Consider the following 15,910-nt stretch of genomic DNA (forward strand, 5'->3'; position numbering starts at 1 on the left):
ACTTTTACGAAAACAAAATACGTCGAGTACAAAGTCATCTCTTTTCATGTAAGAGTGATGTGTCATCACGTAGTTTATCTTGTAAACCCGTAAACATGTTAATTTTAAGCGCAAGTACTGGATGATTAGTGTCCAGTCTTATTTTATTTATTGTTTTAGACAGAGGTTACCGTAGGGAAACCCAATGCTTCGCAATCCGTGCCGAGGCACTTATAAGTTATAAATGTACAATTTCTAAATTTGAGTATCAACTAAATGTTAAAAAGGCTACATGTACATGTGCAGAGTAAAATATCAGCAAACTTTATAAAGCTCAGCAAGCCCTCATTGGTTGAATCTTTGACTATTTGATAGTTTATTTTGATTTTGTGGTTAATCATTACATTACAATGTATATCATAATCTAGCGGTTTTTACCTCCCAGATTGGTTATTTCGATACAAATATGTACATGCCATGTTTGTTATTATGTAACATTTGTCATTTATGGCATTTAATAAATGCCCTATTTCATTCAACCTAAGTGTTGTGTTTTTTCTCATACCAAACAAGTTCGTCTTGCCAGTTATATTTGCTTGACCTGGACAATACATAAATAATCAAATGTATTTTCTTCACAACTCAAACTCTAAGCATTAGTAAATAAAACCATAATACAAAAAGAATGATGCTATGAAAAATCAAACTATAGGGGTCAAATAGTTTATTACCTATTCAAGCTTAGGTTTTGAAAAAAGTACGATTTGCATGATCGATTATTTTAACAATATATATATTTATTTAATAATTAGACCTACAAATTTATAATACATTAGGTCATATGTGTGAAGCTAGTACACAATTAAGACTACTTGAAGATTGGCGACAGGTCCTTGGCAACAATACATATGTGGCTGCCAAATTAATGGATATATCAAAGACTTTTGATTGCCTGTCACATGGCATTCTTTTAGACAAGTTAAAAAAACAAAAACATACGGAGTATAGCCTCACGCAGCCTTATATCTCTCAAATAGAAAACATGAAATGAAAATAGTCCTGAACATTTGTAAACTCATGGGTTAGTATATCTAATGAGTCCTCCAAACATCCATCCCAGGCCCTCTAATGTTTATAATATCTTCATAAATGATACTTTTTTTGTAAATAAATGCACACTATACATGGCGAAACCAACATAATGCGTTTGCGACCAACATGGATCCAGACCAGCCTGCGCATCCGCACAGTCTGATCAGGATCCATGCTGTTCGCTATCAGTTTCTCTACTTGTAATAGGGTTTGTAAGCGAACAGCATGGATCCTGATCAGACTGCGCGGATGTGCAGGCTGGTCTGGATCCATGCTGGTCGCAAACGTATTACGTTGGTTTTGTCGTGACGCGGCTCATATAATTACGCAGATGACATCACTTATCTTTTCATAATATATATATATTTTGAAGAACTGGCGTGTACTATATAGAGTAAGAAATTTAAGCGTTTCTCATATAGATTGTTTCATTGATTTTTGATAAAAATGAAAGCAAACCCAGATAAGTTTCAAGATATATTGCAGTTGGAAAGAAAATATTTCAAAATTCTCCAACAATTTAAAGAAATGCTAGTGAAATAATATGTGATAAACAACCAATTAAACTTCTCGGAATAGATATTGACCAACAATTAATTTTCAACTTTTTATATACGCAATATATGTAAAAAGGGGCAGCAAATCAGTTGAAAATCATCAAAAGAATCGGTTATGTACAATATTATTTTTAAAAGTATCTGTTATGTCTTCTCAATATCCAAATATAATAAAATAAATTTTCATTTTAATGGCCCATTAATTATCCTTAGAAATGCTTTTTTTATTTCTCAATATAGTCTTTTATTTTTGCTGTATTATAGATTCCAAATAGTTTCTCATTGGCCAATCACCTGAACCATCTTATCCTTGTTTTTTTTTGCAAATAGTACAGTTACGGTGGCTCTATCTCACATATGCGGGAACCCTATTTGATGTGATACCACCAACGATATCTGTGTACGGCTTTGCTGATGACCACATAGCTAGTCAGCGCTTTCGACCAACTCCAGTGACCAATGAACTTAACGCTATAAAGCAACTTGAAGACATTGCTGTAATCATCAATGACTGGATGAATGCCAATAAACTCAAAATGAACACCACTAAGACAGAATTCATTATGTTTGGTAGTAAAGCCCAACTTGGTAAATGCTCAATTAAAGAAATTGATATCGCCGGTGATAAAATTCAAAATGTCAGTGTCATAAGATACTTAGGTGCCTACTTAGACGAGGGCCTAAGATTCTCAACACATGTTAAGACCAAGTGTAGAACTGCCATGTTAAATTATTTGAGAATAAAGAGCATTCGCAAATATCTGACTCAGGACGCCACAAAAATCCTAATATTGTCGCTTGTAATCTCACATTTGGATTATTGCAACGCTATATTGTTTGGCATTTCAGAAAGTGAGTTACAGAAATTATCAGCGTATCCAGAATATGTGCGCTAAACTTGTTTTACAACGCGGAAAATATGATAGTTCCAAAGACTCTTTGTTTGAACTGTATTGGTTACCAATTAAAGCTAGAATCAATTTTAAAATACTATGTACAATGTATAACTGTTTTATGGGCAATGCTCCGGTTTATCTAACAGAACTGTTACACAAACCTGTCATAAAAAGACCAAATCTCAGATCTGTTGATAATATGGATTATTGTTTTGCTGTCCCCTTTAACAAAAGGAAAACATTTAACGACAGAAGTTTTAGTACCGTTGGTCCAACTCTCTGGAATAAATTGCCTCTGTATATAAGACAGTCTTCGACTTTGGACATGTTCAAGAAAAATGTCAAAACCTACTATTTTAGAGATTTTTACGCATTGTTTTAAGATTGTGATTGGGCTGTAAACTGATCGAGATGTGGAAATGTGTTTAAAATTTTACTAAAATAACCATTAATTTTTATTTTCTTTTAAATTATTTTTTATTATTATTTTTTATAACTATTCTTTTTTTTTCAAGTTTTTAATACTTTATATTTTACACGGCTGATTTCTTTTACTTATTTTTTTGTAGTTCATTTGTCATGCATATGTGATTTTTTTATCTATATGTAAATACTTTTATTATCCTTTTGTACAACGCCATTGAATATGTATATAGAAATAGGCGTTTAATTAAATAAAACAGTTTCAGTTTCAGTTTTATCTATAGTATGCTCAAGTACTGATATTTGAATATAGTAAAACTCATGTTTGCGCTTTCTAAAGAAGTATGCATGGGGTGTTGTTTGTGGGGCTGAGTAGCGGGATAGGGTCTCGCCTTCCCGATAAACCTCCCAGAACAAATAAATAAAAACATGAACAACTAGATGCCTTCTTGTAAGTTAAGTACACAACATAAAAAATCATAATAAGGGAGAATTATGTGCGCTTGGGTCCCGTAAAGCTACAGTCTCACTTACATCCCGGCAGAGCCCCGGCAGAGCCCCGGTAGACGTCCGGGGTGGTCCGGCAACGACCGGGGTACGACCGGCAACAACCTTAGTACATCCGTAACTCTGCCGGCAACGTCCGGGATGATCCGGGATGATCCGGGAACATCCGGCATTCGACCCCGGATGGAATAAAATATTTAATATCACCGGGGTCAGGTCCGGCATGATCAAGGAAGGTATAGCTTTGCCGGCTTCATCCTTAGCTCAGCCGGGAACGACCGGGGTTATACCGGGGAAGCACCGTACGTAGCTCTGCCGGCACAAACCGGGGGTGATCCGGGGTAGGATATAGCCAGTAGAGATGCCGGCAGAGCCCCGGTAACTACAGCTAGGCAAAGCTCCGGAGGATAAAGGTCGAGCTACGGTTGATCCCGGTAGAGCCCCGGCAAAGCCCGGATCATTTCAAAAGAATTACGACAATTTGCGATGAATGCACTTGTTTGTATTAAAACCCTTCCCAATTCCCTTCTATCCAGTATGGCATAAGGATTTTTCAGAAAATCATCAAGAATTACTATTCTAGAACAAATTCAATAGATATTATATTAAATAAAAATTATGTATCAATGTTATCATTTTCGGGCGTTTTCAATCCACCGGGGTTCTACCGGGGCTCTGCCTGGATCGTCCTGGGTTCTGCCGGGGCTCTGCCTGGATCGACCGGGGGCTCTTTCGGCGTCATCCGGGAACGACACCTGGGCTCTGCCTGGATGATCAGGAGCGCATCCTGGGTCGTTAGTTGGGGACTACCGTACGTAGTGCTGCCGGGGTAAGTGTGACCGCAACAATAATTTCACCCCGGATCGTCCCGGATCATCCCGGTAACTTACCGGGATGGTCCTAGGCTCTGCCGGGAGTAAGTGAGAACGCAGCTTTATGTTCTCATAAGGCGGTGATTGTGATTTTCGATGGGGTTGGGGAGTGTGTGTGTGTGTTTTAGGCCGAGGTGTTTTCGTTGTTGTTTTTGAACTGTATTGGTTATTTTTTGTAGAACATTTGTTACATACTACGCATAAGTATTTATGTAATCTGTATTATTGACAAGCAATTTACATGTTTGTTTGTTTAATTTTACACCTTTACCCAAGAGTATTTCAGTCATATAGGCGGGTAGTTTCCTAACCATCGTTCCTGGAGAGTTACACCAGTACTAGACTACCTTCCTCTGCGCTAAACTACCAAAGCATCTCCCGGGGATCGAACCCCCGCCAGAGAGGTAACTGGATAAGAAGTCATCGACTCTAACCCCTCGACCACGGAGGCGGTTACAATTTACATAACTGAATACTATACTGCAGCACATGAGTCTGCAGACGTTATACAAAATATTTAGTGCCGAGTTGTGTAAATCTATGGAGAAAACGTACAATTAACACGTTAACTTTACTGTAAATCAGTGAAAGATATAAAATAATGTAAGTTAAATACATTTTAAACCCTAAATATATTATTATTTCCAGGTTGTCAAAAGACCATTCGTAAACATAACGACCTGCAGCTATCGTATACAATATATAAGTGTTAATAAATGCAATAATTTGTTAATGTATATGTCAAATAAATATTATATGGGATGCTATGTTATGGAAATTAAGGACGTTTCGCAAAAGTATTTGGAATGTGGGTTAAAATAGCAGCGGAATTTATAGCAATTCATTTCACTATATAAGTAATAGAAAGAGCATCGAAACACGAGGCTATCTGATTTATACGAGGGGGCGTAGCCCCCGAGTAAAATCAGATTGCCGAGTGTTTTGATGTTCTTTCTCTTTTGTATCATAGTCAAACATAAAAACACGTTCCCTGTTGTCACAATATGAAACCCCGGAGAAAAATAACCAATGCACGAGCTTCTAAATATGACATTTCTGTCGCTTTCCCTTTCTCTGCCGTCACAATAATTAAGTAAACCCCGGCAAAATGAGCCAATCAATTGGCATGCTCTGGAGTGCGGGTAACTAATTATACCTGCACTCCAGTTAACGCACTGTGCATGTATATGTATACGATTTAACTCTGACACATTTTCAACAGAAAGGTCCCCAAACTATGATACAACTACATAATGTGCACTACTAATATATAATACATATGGCTGTAACAAAACCAATTTACAGACATTATTAAAGAAAAAAAAAAGAATAGGCATATTATACTCTTAATTGATTTTGTATATATATATTTTTTTTGGTTTAAAGATCTAATCGCTGCTGCACATAAAGCTGTACAAGTGATCCAATAAATTGGCTTTAATGGTAATTGTTACAGATATAAAGAATAATACAATAATAACGAATCAATTAATGATCTAGAGACACAGAATGTGATAGGTGAATATGAATTGACATTGCATGCTTTATATCTGATATATATTATGGCATTATATAATATCGCATGTCTTTATTCAAACAAAACTTTAAATATATGTTGTTCGATCGTTGCGAAATCAATTTAAGACAAAAATTGAAAAAAAAAACAACAGATTGTTTTCTCATCGCTTTATATATATGTATATGTGAATTTGATTTACTGTGTAACTTTCACGCAAGAATAATATTAACCTTCAAATAGTGAAGAATTTATAAAAAACCTTTTTATGAATTCAACGGAAATGACCGATGCTTAACGATTGTTTCTCGAAAACTGTAAATTCCAAATTCCAATGACTAATCGATTTACCCGTTTCCGGTTTCACAAGAGCTGTTACATAATATGTATAACACGGACGGGTACCAGCAAACCTATTTTCATTTTCGGAAACCAGAATTTACCCAGTCATCTAAATTCCCACGATATAAAGTCATTGATCGTGCCGCTTTTGGATTGTTCAGCTGTGAGTATTAAACGTTTATAATTTTAAAGTTAATATAAATGTATGTAAATTCAACCATGAGTGCGGGAATATATAAATTGACAGTACTTAATGAACATTATGTATAGAAAATAATTAAGTTAACAAATATGTATGCAAACAATATACACAACCATATAAATTCTTTTAGCTTACATTTACATGCATAACTTCGCGCAGGTTTACGTTTATCAATATCTTCATTATTTTGAAACGTTTACAATTGTGTGTACAGTATATACAGTAACGTGACGTCTGCTTTTAATTTGTTTTCATATTTCATATGCACGGTAGACAAAAAATGCACGGTAGACAGAAAAAAAAATAGATTAAAAACTCCATTTACAATGCATGTCAATATCTAGTCAAATTTTAATCAATACCTTAATAAAAACCCCGGTACCTCAATACCTTAGGTCATAGATTTTATCATGACATTGATTTCTCTTGATAAAGTGAGTAGGGGTGTCACGATTAATAGCAAAAAAATGATAAACGTTTGAAAACGGCGACCTAATAACCTTGTTAAACTTTTAACCGAGCATAGCAATAAAAATCGTTAACTTTGTTTCTTCATGACAAGATAAGACATTTGTTCCTATTTTGTTTTACTCAACAATGATTACAATTGAAGTCTGATTATAAAGTAATCATTTTTCGTTAGAAATGAAATAGTCTATATAAAATGTCTTATTTTGGGATACAGTTAAGATTTTTTTTTCAATCACACTTTGTCTAATACTTACCTCGGTTACCGGTTATTGAGTTTCCTGACCGGTTTTAACTAAAAACCTTCCGTATTGTACTCGTTTAAACCCTAAAAGTGAGCCTCGCCATTCATTTGAGCCGCGTCACGACAAAACCAACGTTATGCGTTTGCGACCAGCATGGATCCAGACCAGCAGTCTGATCAGGATCCATGCTGTTCGCTATCAGTTTCTCTACTTGTAATAGGGTTTGTAAGCGAACAACATGGATCCTGATCATACTGCGCGGATACGCAGGCTGGTCTGGATCCATGCTGGTCGCAAAGCCATTATGTTGGTTTTGTCGTGACACGGCTCATTTGTTTTTTCTAACCCTTTCCTGATAGGTTTTATATCAGAAACTTGCATGGTATTCTCTATTTATCTATACAATATCTTACTAGATTTTATTTATTTGGTACATTGTATATTACTTTGAGGTGAAATGATACACGAGTCAACTGTTTGCGTAAATTTCTCAAAATAGAATAGTATCAATATATTACATCTATTGAAAATCTTAGTACATAATTTAATTCTGGATTTGTACTTAGTACATCATCACTACAATATATATACACTAGTTAATTGTAAAGATGTCACGTTTATGTTCAATATAAATTAATATAGAATTTGATATAGCATTAATTGGGTTTCATTATGAGATATATTGAGAGTGAACAACAATGGTTTTTAAGGAAAAAAACTTATCACTACAGCATAAAACAATTTGGTAGAGTATTAACATATTTGATATAAGAAATCATTTGATTTTGAGTGTTAATTCGTAACAAAATTATCAAATATCAAACTTCAGTTGTTTGTAGTAACAAATAGACAGTGTAAACTTGTGCATGTAAAATTTTGTTGTCAAAAGAAATCAGATCAATAAATTCAGCATAGATGGTCTATTACATAAATATTGTTTAACATATTTTTACCCTTATGTCAACATAACCTGTACATATGAAAACAAAATACATGTAAGTGTTTTTCGTCTTCTCAATCCATGTAGTATTACAGCATATATAATATCTTTCACTCCGCGGATTTCTATTTTAACCATATCTGCCGTTTAATGGACTCTTAATTGGTGTATATGCAGAAATTTAAATTCTTGTGATATTAAATCTAAAATCTTGAAGTCATATATAAAGATAGTTTTCGTACGAATACAGTGTTTTCCATTTCAAAAACAGCATTATTTTCTACATGAATGCCGTATATAATAACTTAAAATAGGTTTGGAAATAATTTACTATCTGCCATATTATTTTCAAATTTATAATACTGTACGTTTGTAATGTCGCTTTTCATTGGATAATCGTGACGTTTATAAAGTTTTTTTTTTATAAAACTGCACGTTTGTAACGTCGCTTTTCATTGGATAATCGTGACGTTTACATAGATTTTTTTATAATACTTCACGTTTGTAACGTCATTTTTCATTGGATAATCGAGACGTTTATGTAGTTTTATATACACGGTTGTTGTCGATTCATGAAGAAATCTTACTTTTTTCTCTAAAAAATGATGTTTGCTGTATTATAAATTCGTTATAAAGATTGCTGACAGGTTATATGGCCGTATATATACGGCTGTTTGCAATATAACCCTTCGCCTAGCGGCTCGGGTTATATTTACAAACATCCGTTTATTATGGTCATATAACCTGTCAACAATATTTATAAATAATGATCTATTCGGATAAACCATGTATATATTTGAAATATTGGCAAAGCACAAGTATAGACTTAATATCGAAAGCCACATGATAAAAACTGTTAGCCATAGAGTTTTGTATATGTTTGAATCATTGGCTTTCAGTCAAGTCTAGTGAATCTGAATGAAATAAATTATCATACGTTTCAAGCATCTCTTTAACATTTTCACCCAGTTTCTTTTTACCTTAACTTAAGGGACTCTACTGAGGTTTAAAAGCCTTAAACATAACATTTGAATTTCTGACATAAATGAGCTGGGGCACTTTTAACAGAAATATATGCAAAGATAGTTAAGAAATATAATATGAAATAAATTGAAAATCGTATTTTAATGATTTTCTTGGACCGATTTGAGTGAAAAGCGTTTAAACGCTTTTCTTTTTGGGTCATTTTTTTACAATTTGAATAATTATTCTGGAAAAACGAAGTGCGCGAATGATCTGAAATTTTGCACAAAGATTAGTGGTCTAAACCTACATCAAATTTTACATTTATGTGGAAAAAATATTTTCAGTCCCATCATGTCAAAATACCTCAGTGGAATCCCTTTAAAGGGATAAAAATCAAAATCGAAATACGCATTTTTTTTCTGAAGACAACAATTTTAGTTTTAATGGTATTAATTTCTAATCCCCATTTATAGCAACATGTGTGCAAAAGATCTAAGCTATTTGTAAATCTTCAGGAGTTTTACTTACCTTACATACCACATTTTGGTAAGTCGTATTTTGTCTATATTGGAGGTGATAAGGTATCTGATACGATGACAATGTTGAAGTCCATATACTATAATGGAACAAAATGATAAGCTGTGTCAATCACCGATCTATCAACTATGTATAAATCTAGTGAACCTTTTCCCTAAAACAGTTGCTCGAGCGCGAACCAAAACTATTAACAATTCGCAAATCGCATTCCATCAAAAGTTACAAGTACTTTAATATTATGTAGGCAAGGAAGGAAAATGTAAACAAGCGTAGAGAATGTTTTGCAATTTTAAAGAGACCTACCGGTCCTATAGAGTCTTAAATATTCTTTCTTTGCTTTTGTTAAAAGTCGCACTTCTCTGGAAACGTCTTTAAGGCGCAACTGGAGCTATAGTATGAATTGAATGTATACATTATTGTTTGTTTTTGCAAGCTCTTTTTGAAATACGTTATGTTTTAATGATGTATTGATAAAAGTATATAAGAAAATCAACATTTCATTGCAGGTCAGTATGAATCGCATGGTACTTCTCCTTCTTGGTCTTACAACTGTCAAGACAGATAACACTTGCCCAGGATTACCAATGTGTTTCTGCAACAAAGACAAGACATCAGTGAATTGTGAAGGAAGACATTTGACAACTATTCCTGACAAAATTCCAACATGGGTTGTAAAGCTCTTCTTAGGCTACAATGAGCTGACTAACATAACTACGGGTGCGTTTGCTTCGTTTCCAGTGTTAGAGCGTCTGCAACTTGATCATAACAAGATAAATATCATACAGCCGTATGCATTTAAAAACCTCTCAAGTCTTGTTTATCTCGATCTCCGTGAAAATAAATTATTCGAAATAGGAAAGAATGCATTTTCAGACATGCAGAGCTTGCAAACGCTTTATCTTTTAACCAACCGAATACAAAGAATAAACAAATCAGCTTTTAGCGGAACTGAACGCCTAGCTTACCTATATTTACAGGCGAACGCACTAACTGCTATACCAGAACTAGGAAAAGTACAAAATCTGAAGAAACTTATTCTAGATGCAAATAATATATCGAATGCCACTTTCCCTTCATGTTTTTCAACAATCCAGATGCCACTGTACATTGGACTTAGTGGTAACAACATCAAAATCATAAGTAACCACACCTTTGAGACTCTGCGCAATAAATCATTATCAAGTTTAGTCTTAACAAAAAACAAACTTTCAGAAGTTGGCACTGGAACATTTTATCCGCCTGGTTCTATAACGTCACTTAGAATTGGCTCAAATCCATTAAGTGCACCGGTGCTACGAACAACCATTGGGAGTCTGAAAGGGAAGAACATGGCTTCTCTTGATATATCAGGTATTCAACTGAATGGAGTCCTTCCTGAAAACACTTTTGAACTTTTGAAGAACACTTCAATAACAACATTGAGTATGCGCTCTAATAAAATCGTTAAATTACCAGATCGCGTCTTTTTTGGACTGAACAAGCTTCATGTCCTAGACTTGACGCAATGTGAGATAATGGAGACGTCTCCACAATCATTTATAGGTTTAGATAAATTAGCAGTACTGATATTGAATAGAAATAAACTGAAGAATGTGCCAACAAATTTACCGACAAGTTTAACAAGCCTTTACATGGATGACAATGAAATAACGACCATTCCAGACAAATCGTTCTACAATTTGACATCACTTCAAGAACTACGAATACGTTACAACACGGTTCTAACACTAGAACAAGACTCATTCCGTGGTCTAGTTCAACTTACCAAATTATCATTATATGATAATAACATTGCAATACTGCCAGGAAAGGTATTCAGTCCTCTATCACGTTTGATATCTTTAGATCTCGAGAAAAATAACTTGGTGGAAATTCAGTACTCTAAAGGTAGATTTTCAGCTTTGGGTTCGCTCGTATACCTAAATCTAGCCAATAACAACTTGAGATATATACAGCCTGACTTATTTCAGTTTACACTTTCTTTGAAGTATTTGCATTTAGAACATAACTCGCTTAGCAACTTATTAGCTGAAGACTTTGGAGGCAGATTATTAAAAGGACTTGTAAAACTTCGGGAACTGAATTTGATGGATAACAAACTTTATGCCGTTCCAGATGCTACGTTTCAAAATCTGGAGTCACTTGTTTTCTTAAATCTGACTGACAACAAAATTAAAGGATGGGGTCCTAATCTATTTAAATCAATGTCAAAACTACAAGTTTTAGACCTTACAAACAATCTTATCGCTACGCTGAAGAAAGAAAATCTAAAAGATCTAAGTACATTGAAAAGTTTAAACCTTACCGGAAACCCGTTTAGTTGTAATTGTGATTTACGGTGGTTCCGCGACTGGATCAATTCTACAACAGTTGATCTTGCTAAAAATGACACTTACCGATGTTACAGTCCAGATGACTGGCAGGGTAAGAAACTGCTTTCATTCAACAGGAACAAAATAAACTGCATTATAATAAAATGGTGGTACATCATGATTGGGTGTGCAGTTGCAGCTGTTTTTGTCATCATCATTTCCGGGTTGTTGTACCGAAAACGTTGGCCGCTTAAGTTATATTTTTATAAACTTAGAAGAAGACGAGAACCACGAAAACACGGGGCTGCCGACGGACGTGGTGGTTATGGAGCTATTAATAATGAGGAAGGATTTGACGCCTACGTCTCATGCGCAGAAGAAGACAAGCAATGGGTTCTTGATAATCTTCTCCCTGGCGTTGATCAAGGAAAGAAAGACGATGAACACGTTTTTGGCGGACAATTCTGTCTTTATTTCGAAGACAGGGATTCAGAACCAGGTAAAGTATTTAAGAACTGACGCTATTAAAAGATTGTTTTGAATATAGACTTGAAACCATATAACATGGAGCATGAAATATTCGATGTATGACGTACTTTGGGGTAAAATCATATATAGCCCCCTCAGCTAGGGTGCAATGTGTTTTTTGTGGTGATTAATGCTTTTAAGGATCACCCTTTTTCAAGATTTTTATACTTCAGAACAGCAGGTGTCAAGTGCTATGTTGCAGCTGCAAAAAAGTTGCCCTGTACAGTTTGAGTTCAGTGTTTCATATTTTTCTGATCCTTCGGGAATATTGATTCCAGAACTGTTTAAATGTTGAAAAATTAAGTACCACTATATATACAGGGTGATCCAAAATATCTGATATCATTTCAGCTTCTTGTATGTTTTACATATATCACACGATTTTAAATATCAACACACATATTTAAACTAGAGATTTTAAAGTTTTATTTAACATTAAAGTCATTCTGTTTAATAAAAAACTAAAAATGAATTTCACCAAACAAAATTTACATCAAATGTTCAATATGACGTCCATTTTGTGCTACTACGACGTCAAGTCTCTTTTTAAAATTTTCAATAGCGTTAACACACATTGCAGGTGTAATTTTTCTTATTTCTCTGCGAATGGCTGACTTTAGCTGCTCAAGGGTGTCTGGCTTTGGATTGTAAACATTGTCTTTTAAGTGTCCCCATAGAAAAAAATCTAACGGACTTAGATCAGGTGAGTGTGGAGGCCATACTTTGTCTGATTTAAATGAGATAAATTTTCTGCCAAATGTTTCTTTCAACCATTCCAACACGTGTCCCCCAGTGTGTGGTGCCGCTCCATCTTGCTGAAACCATATTGTATTAATGTTAATACCTTTTCTTCGTAAGGCTGGCAGAAATTTTGTCTTCAAGAGAGAAAGATATCGCTCACTATTCATTGTTTTGGTTTCACCTTTCGATTCAAAAAAGAATGGTCCAATCACACCAGTCGAACTCAACGCTGCCCATACTGTCACCTTGTCATCATGAAGAGGCTTTTCTAAGTAGAATGTTGGTTTCTCTTTACTCCAAACTCGACATTTCTGCTTGTTTACAGCGGCATTTAAATAAAAATGTGATTCGTCTGAAAACCATATTTTATCAATTGTGGTTACATTATCAATCTTCCAACGAGCAAACTCTAATCTGCTGTTAATGTCTGTTTCTTTCAAATGTTGCATAATCGATAACGAATAGGGAAACAAATTCAAATCAAAACGCAATGCCCTATGTACACTTCCATAACTAGACTTACTGGTAATGTCTCCAAGAACTTTTCTTACAGAATTTTGTGGTGTCTCCTGAATCACTTGCTGGATCTCTGCCACGTTCTCTAAACTGCGGCTTGATCTTGGTCGTCCACTGTTGTTGGGTCGGCTATCCTCAACTGACCCTGTCTGCTTAAATCTATTTACAAGCCTATGCACTTGAAGCTTTTTGAGTCTGTCATCATCAGGATATTTTTTCTGCATCATGAGAATAACAATAACTGGAGACTTAGTCTCAAAATAAAGTTTAACTTTTACTGCAGCTTTCTGTTGTGACGTCGCCATCTTGAAAAACAACTATTATTTGATGACGTCATCTATGACGTCATGACGTTAACGTTTTCCCGTAAATTAATTATGACAGAAACTTATGACAATTCTCTTTACAATGGTATATAACACTTAATAATTGCACCAGGAATGCCTTATTTATTCAACTTCAAAACAGTATTAGATATGTTGGATCACCCTGTATCCGGGGCTAGGATGCGTGAGGGATGGTGCATTTTTTCATTATTCCTCATGTAGAGACTCATTCAAACAAATTCTGCATTTTTCATGCAATTTTGTTGTAACTAATGCTTCCGAATTATAACCGTTTTTCCAGATTTTTTTCCTCTTAGTGTACATTGCACAAAATATAGTTAAACTCACAGTTACTCCTGTTAATCTTCATCTTCGAGTGAAACTTTAATGAATGAAACAGTACCGTTATATACAACATCATAGTCATTATTAACGTAAAGAGAATATCCTATTTCAGATAACAATTTAACAGTTAATTATTGTCTTTTTTCAGGTCGTTCAGTTGCTGGTAACATTTATGAAAATATGATAGTCAGTCGCAAAGTTATCGTTGTCCTCAGCCGAAACTATTTGCAAAGTCCAATGCATCTTTGGGAGCTAGATCTTGCCACTGTGCAAATGTATGATAATGACAATAAGCTTGAGGAAATCATTGTTGTCCATATTGAAAAAGGGTTGCCAGACAAGATTCCAAAACGCATCTCCCATACGATGAAGAGAAACCAAATTGTTGAATGGAGTGACACACCTGATGCAAAGGAACACTTTAAACACACAATAAATGATAAATTGGGAAGAAAGAATATTGCTGCCAACTACGAGGCTGTATAAAGCTACAGACTAATGTTGATTGGTGACGCTGTACAAAATAAGTGAGATCTTTATAGTGATTGAAATCTTAATTATTGCCATTCACTCTGAACTTTAGTTGAATATTTGTCATGTCTTTGAGTGTTGAACACAACACCAGACGGGATGTATAAGTCTAGCGGGTCGGCATATTGTTTATAAAGCCAAATACTCGCCCAAATATATTCCCGTCTGAAGGAATGATTTTTGCGTGTAAGTTTGAATACAACACAGTATTATGACTGGATGTTTAAGCCTTAAAGTTCATCAACATTATTTCTTCAACTGCTTACTAGTTCTTATATGTTCCCTATTTGTACATAAAAATGTATTGTAACGTATTGCTTAACATATTTAGTTTTCAAAATATAATGACTTAATAGACATTAATAGACATTCTTATGTTCTCTATTTTAATAGAATTATACTTTGACTAACACTTATAATTATCAGTTAAGTTGAACATTTATGTATATTGTATTTTGTTGTTCATATCTCTTTGATAATACACGTTTGTGGATTGTTATCTTCAACAATAAAAATGACAAAAATGAAACAAATGTTATTTTCTCAACTGTTCACATTGTAGACGTTTTAATTCAAAGACGTTACACATCTAAACGTGATCAATTGTATCCGGATTTCATTCCAAAATAATTATTTATGAGATGGCCAATATGAATTTAACATATTTAATTTCATGTTTATTTTTTCATGTTCCAAGATACTTACATCTTTATAGTCTTACTTTAGTTATACATGTATAAGTATTTTGATGACAAATAACGTGTCAATCAAATAAATGATAATATCATTCAAAATGAAACTAGATCAAAGAGAAATTGAGATATTGTCTCATGAAATAACTTAATGATTGACAAGAAACTCATTCATACTTATCCTGATTTAGGAATTAGCTGGTCCAAAATTATAGCCTATTGTCTTCTCATTTCTCATAAACAAGCCCCAAATAATCTGTACCTTTACAACTTTTGTTTTCTTTAGTTTTGGGCGGACAATGCATATGCTTTGAAACTATAGAGATAAATGTGAAAACAACAACACCACCCCCCCCCCCCAAAAAACAACCAAAAAC

The 15,910-nt window shown here is 34.4% G+C and overlaps 1 protein-coding gene across 1 annotated transcript; it reads left to right on the top strand.

The window, feature by feature from the left end:
• Positions 1–6,161: 6,161 nt before the first annotated feature.
• On the top strand, positions 6,162–15,374 carry LOC132754614 (toll-like receptor 3). Its single transcript, XM_060745274.1, has 3 exons — positions 6,162–6,347; positions 10,049–12,353; positions 14,459–15,374. Exons 1-3 carry the CDS (start codon positions 6,177–6,179, stop codon positions 14,794–14,796), a joined length of 2,814 nt encoding a protein of 937 aa, XP_060601257.1. The 5' UTR covers positions 6,162–6,176; the 3' UTR covers positions 14,797–15,374.
• The last annotated feature ends 536 nt before the right edge of the window (positions 15,375–15,910 follow it).

The sequence above is a fragment of the Ruditapes philippinarum genome, unplaced genomic scaffold (genome assembly GCF_026571515.1).
Source record: "Ruditapes philippinarum isolate M1 unplaced genomic scaffold, ASM2657151v2 ctg2847_1_1_1_1, whole genome shotgun sequence".
In the NCBI taxonomy this organism is placed as follows: domain Eukaryota; kingdom Metazoa; phylum Mollusca; class Bivalvia; order Venerida; family Veneridae; genus Ruditapes; species Ruditapes philippinarum.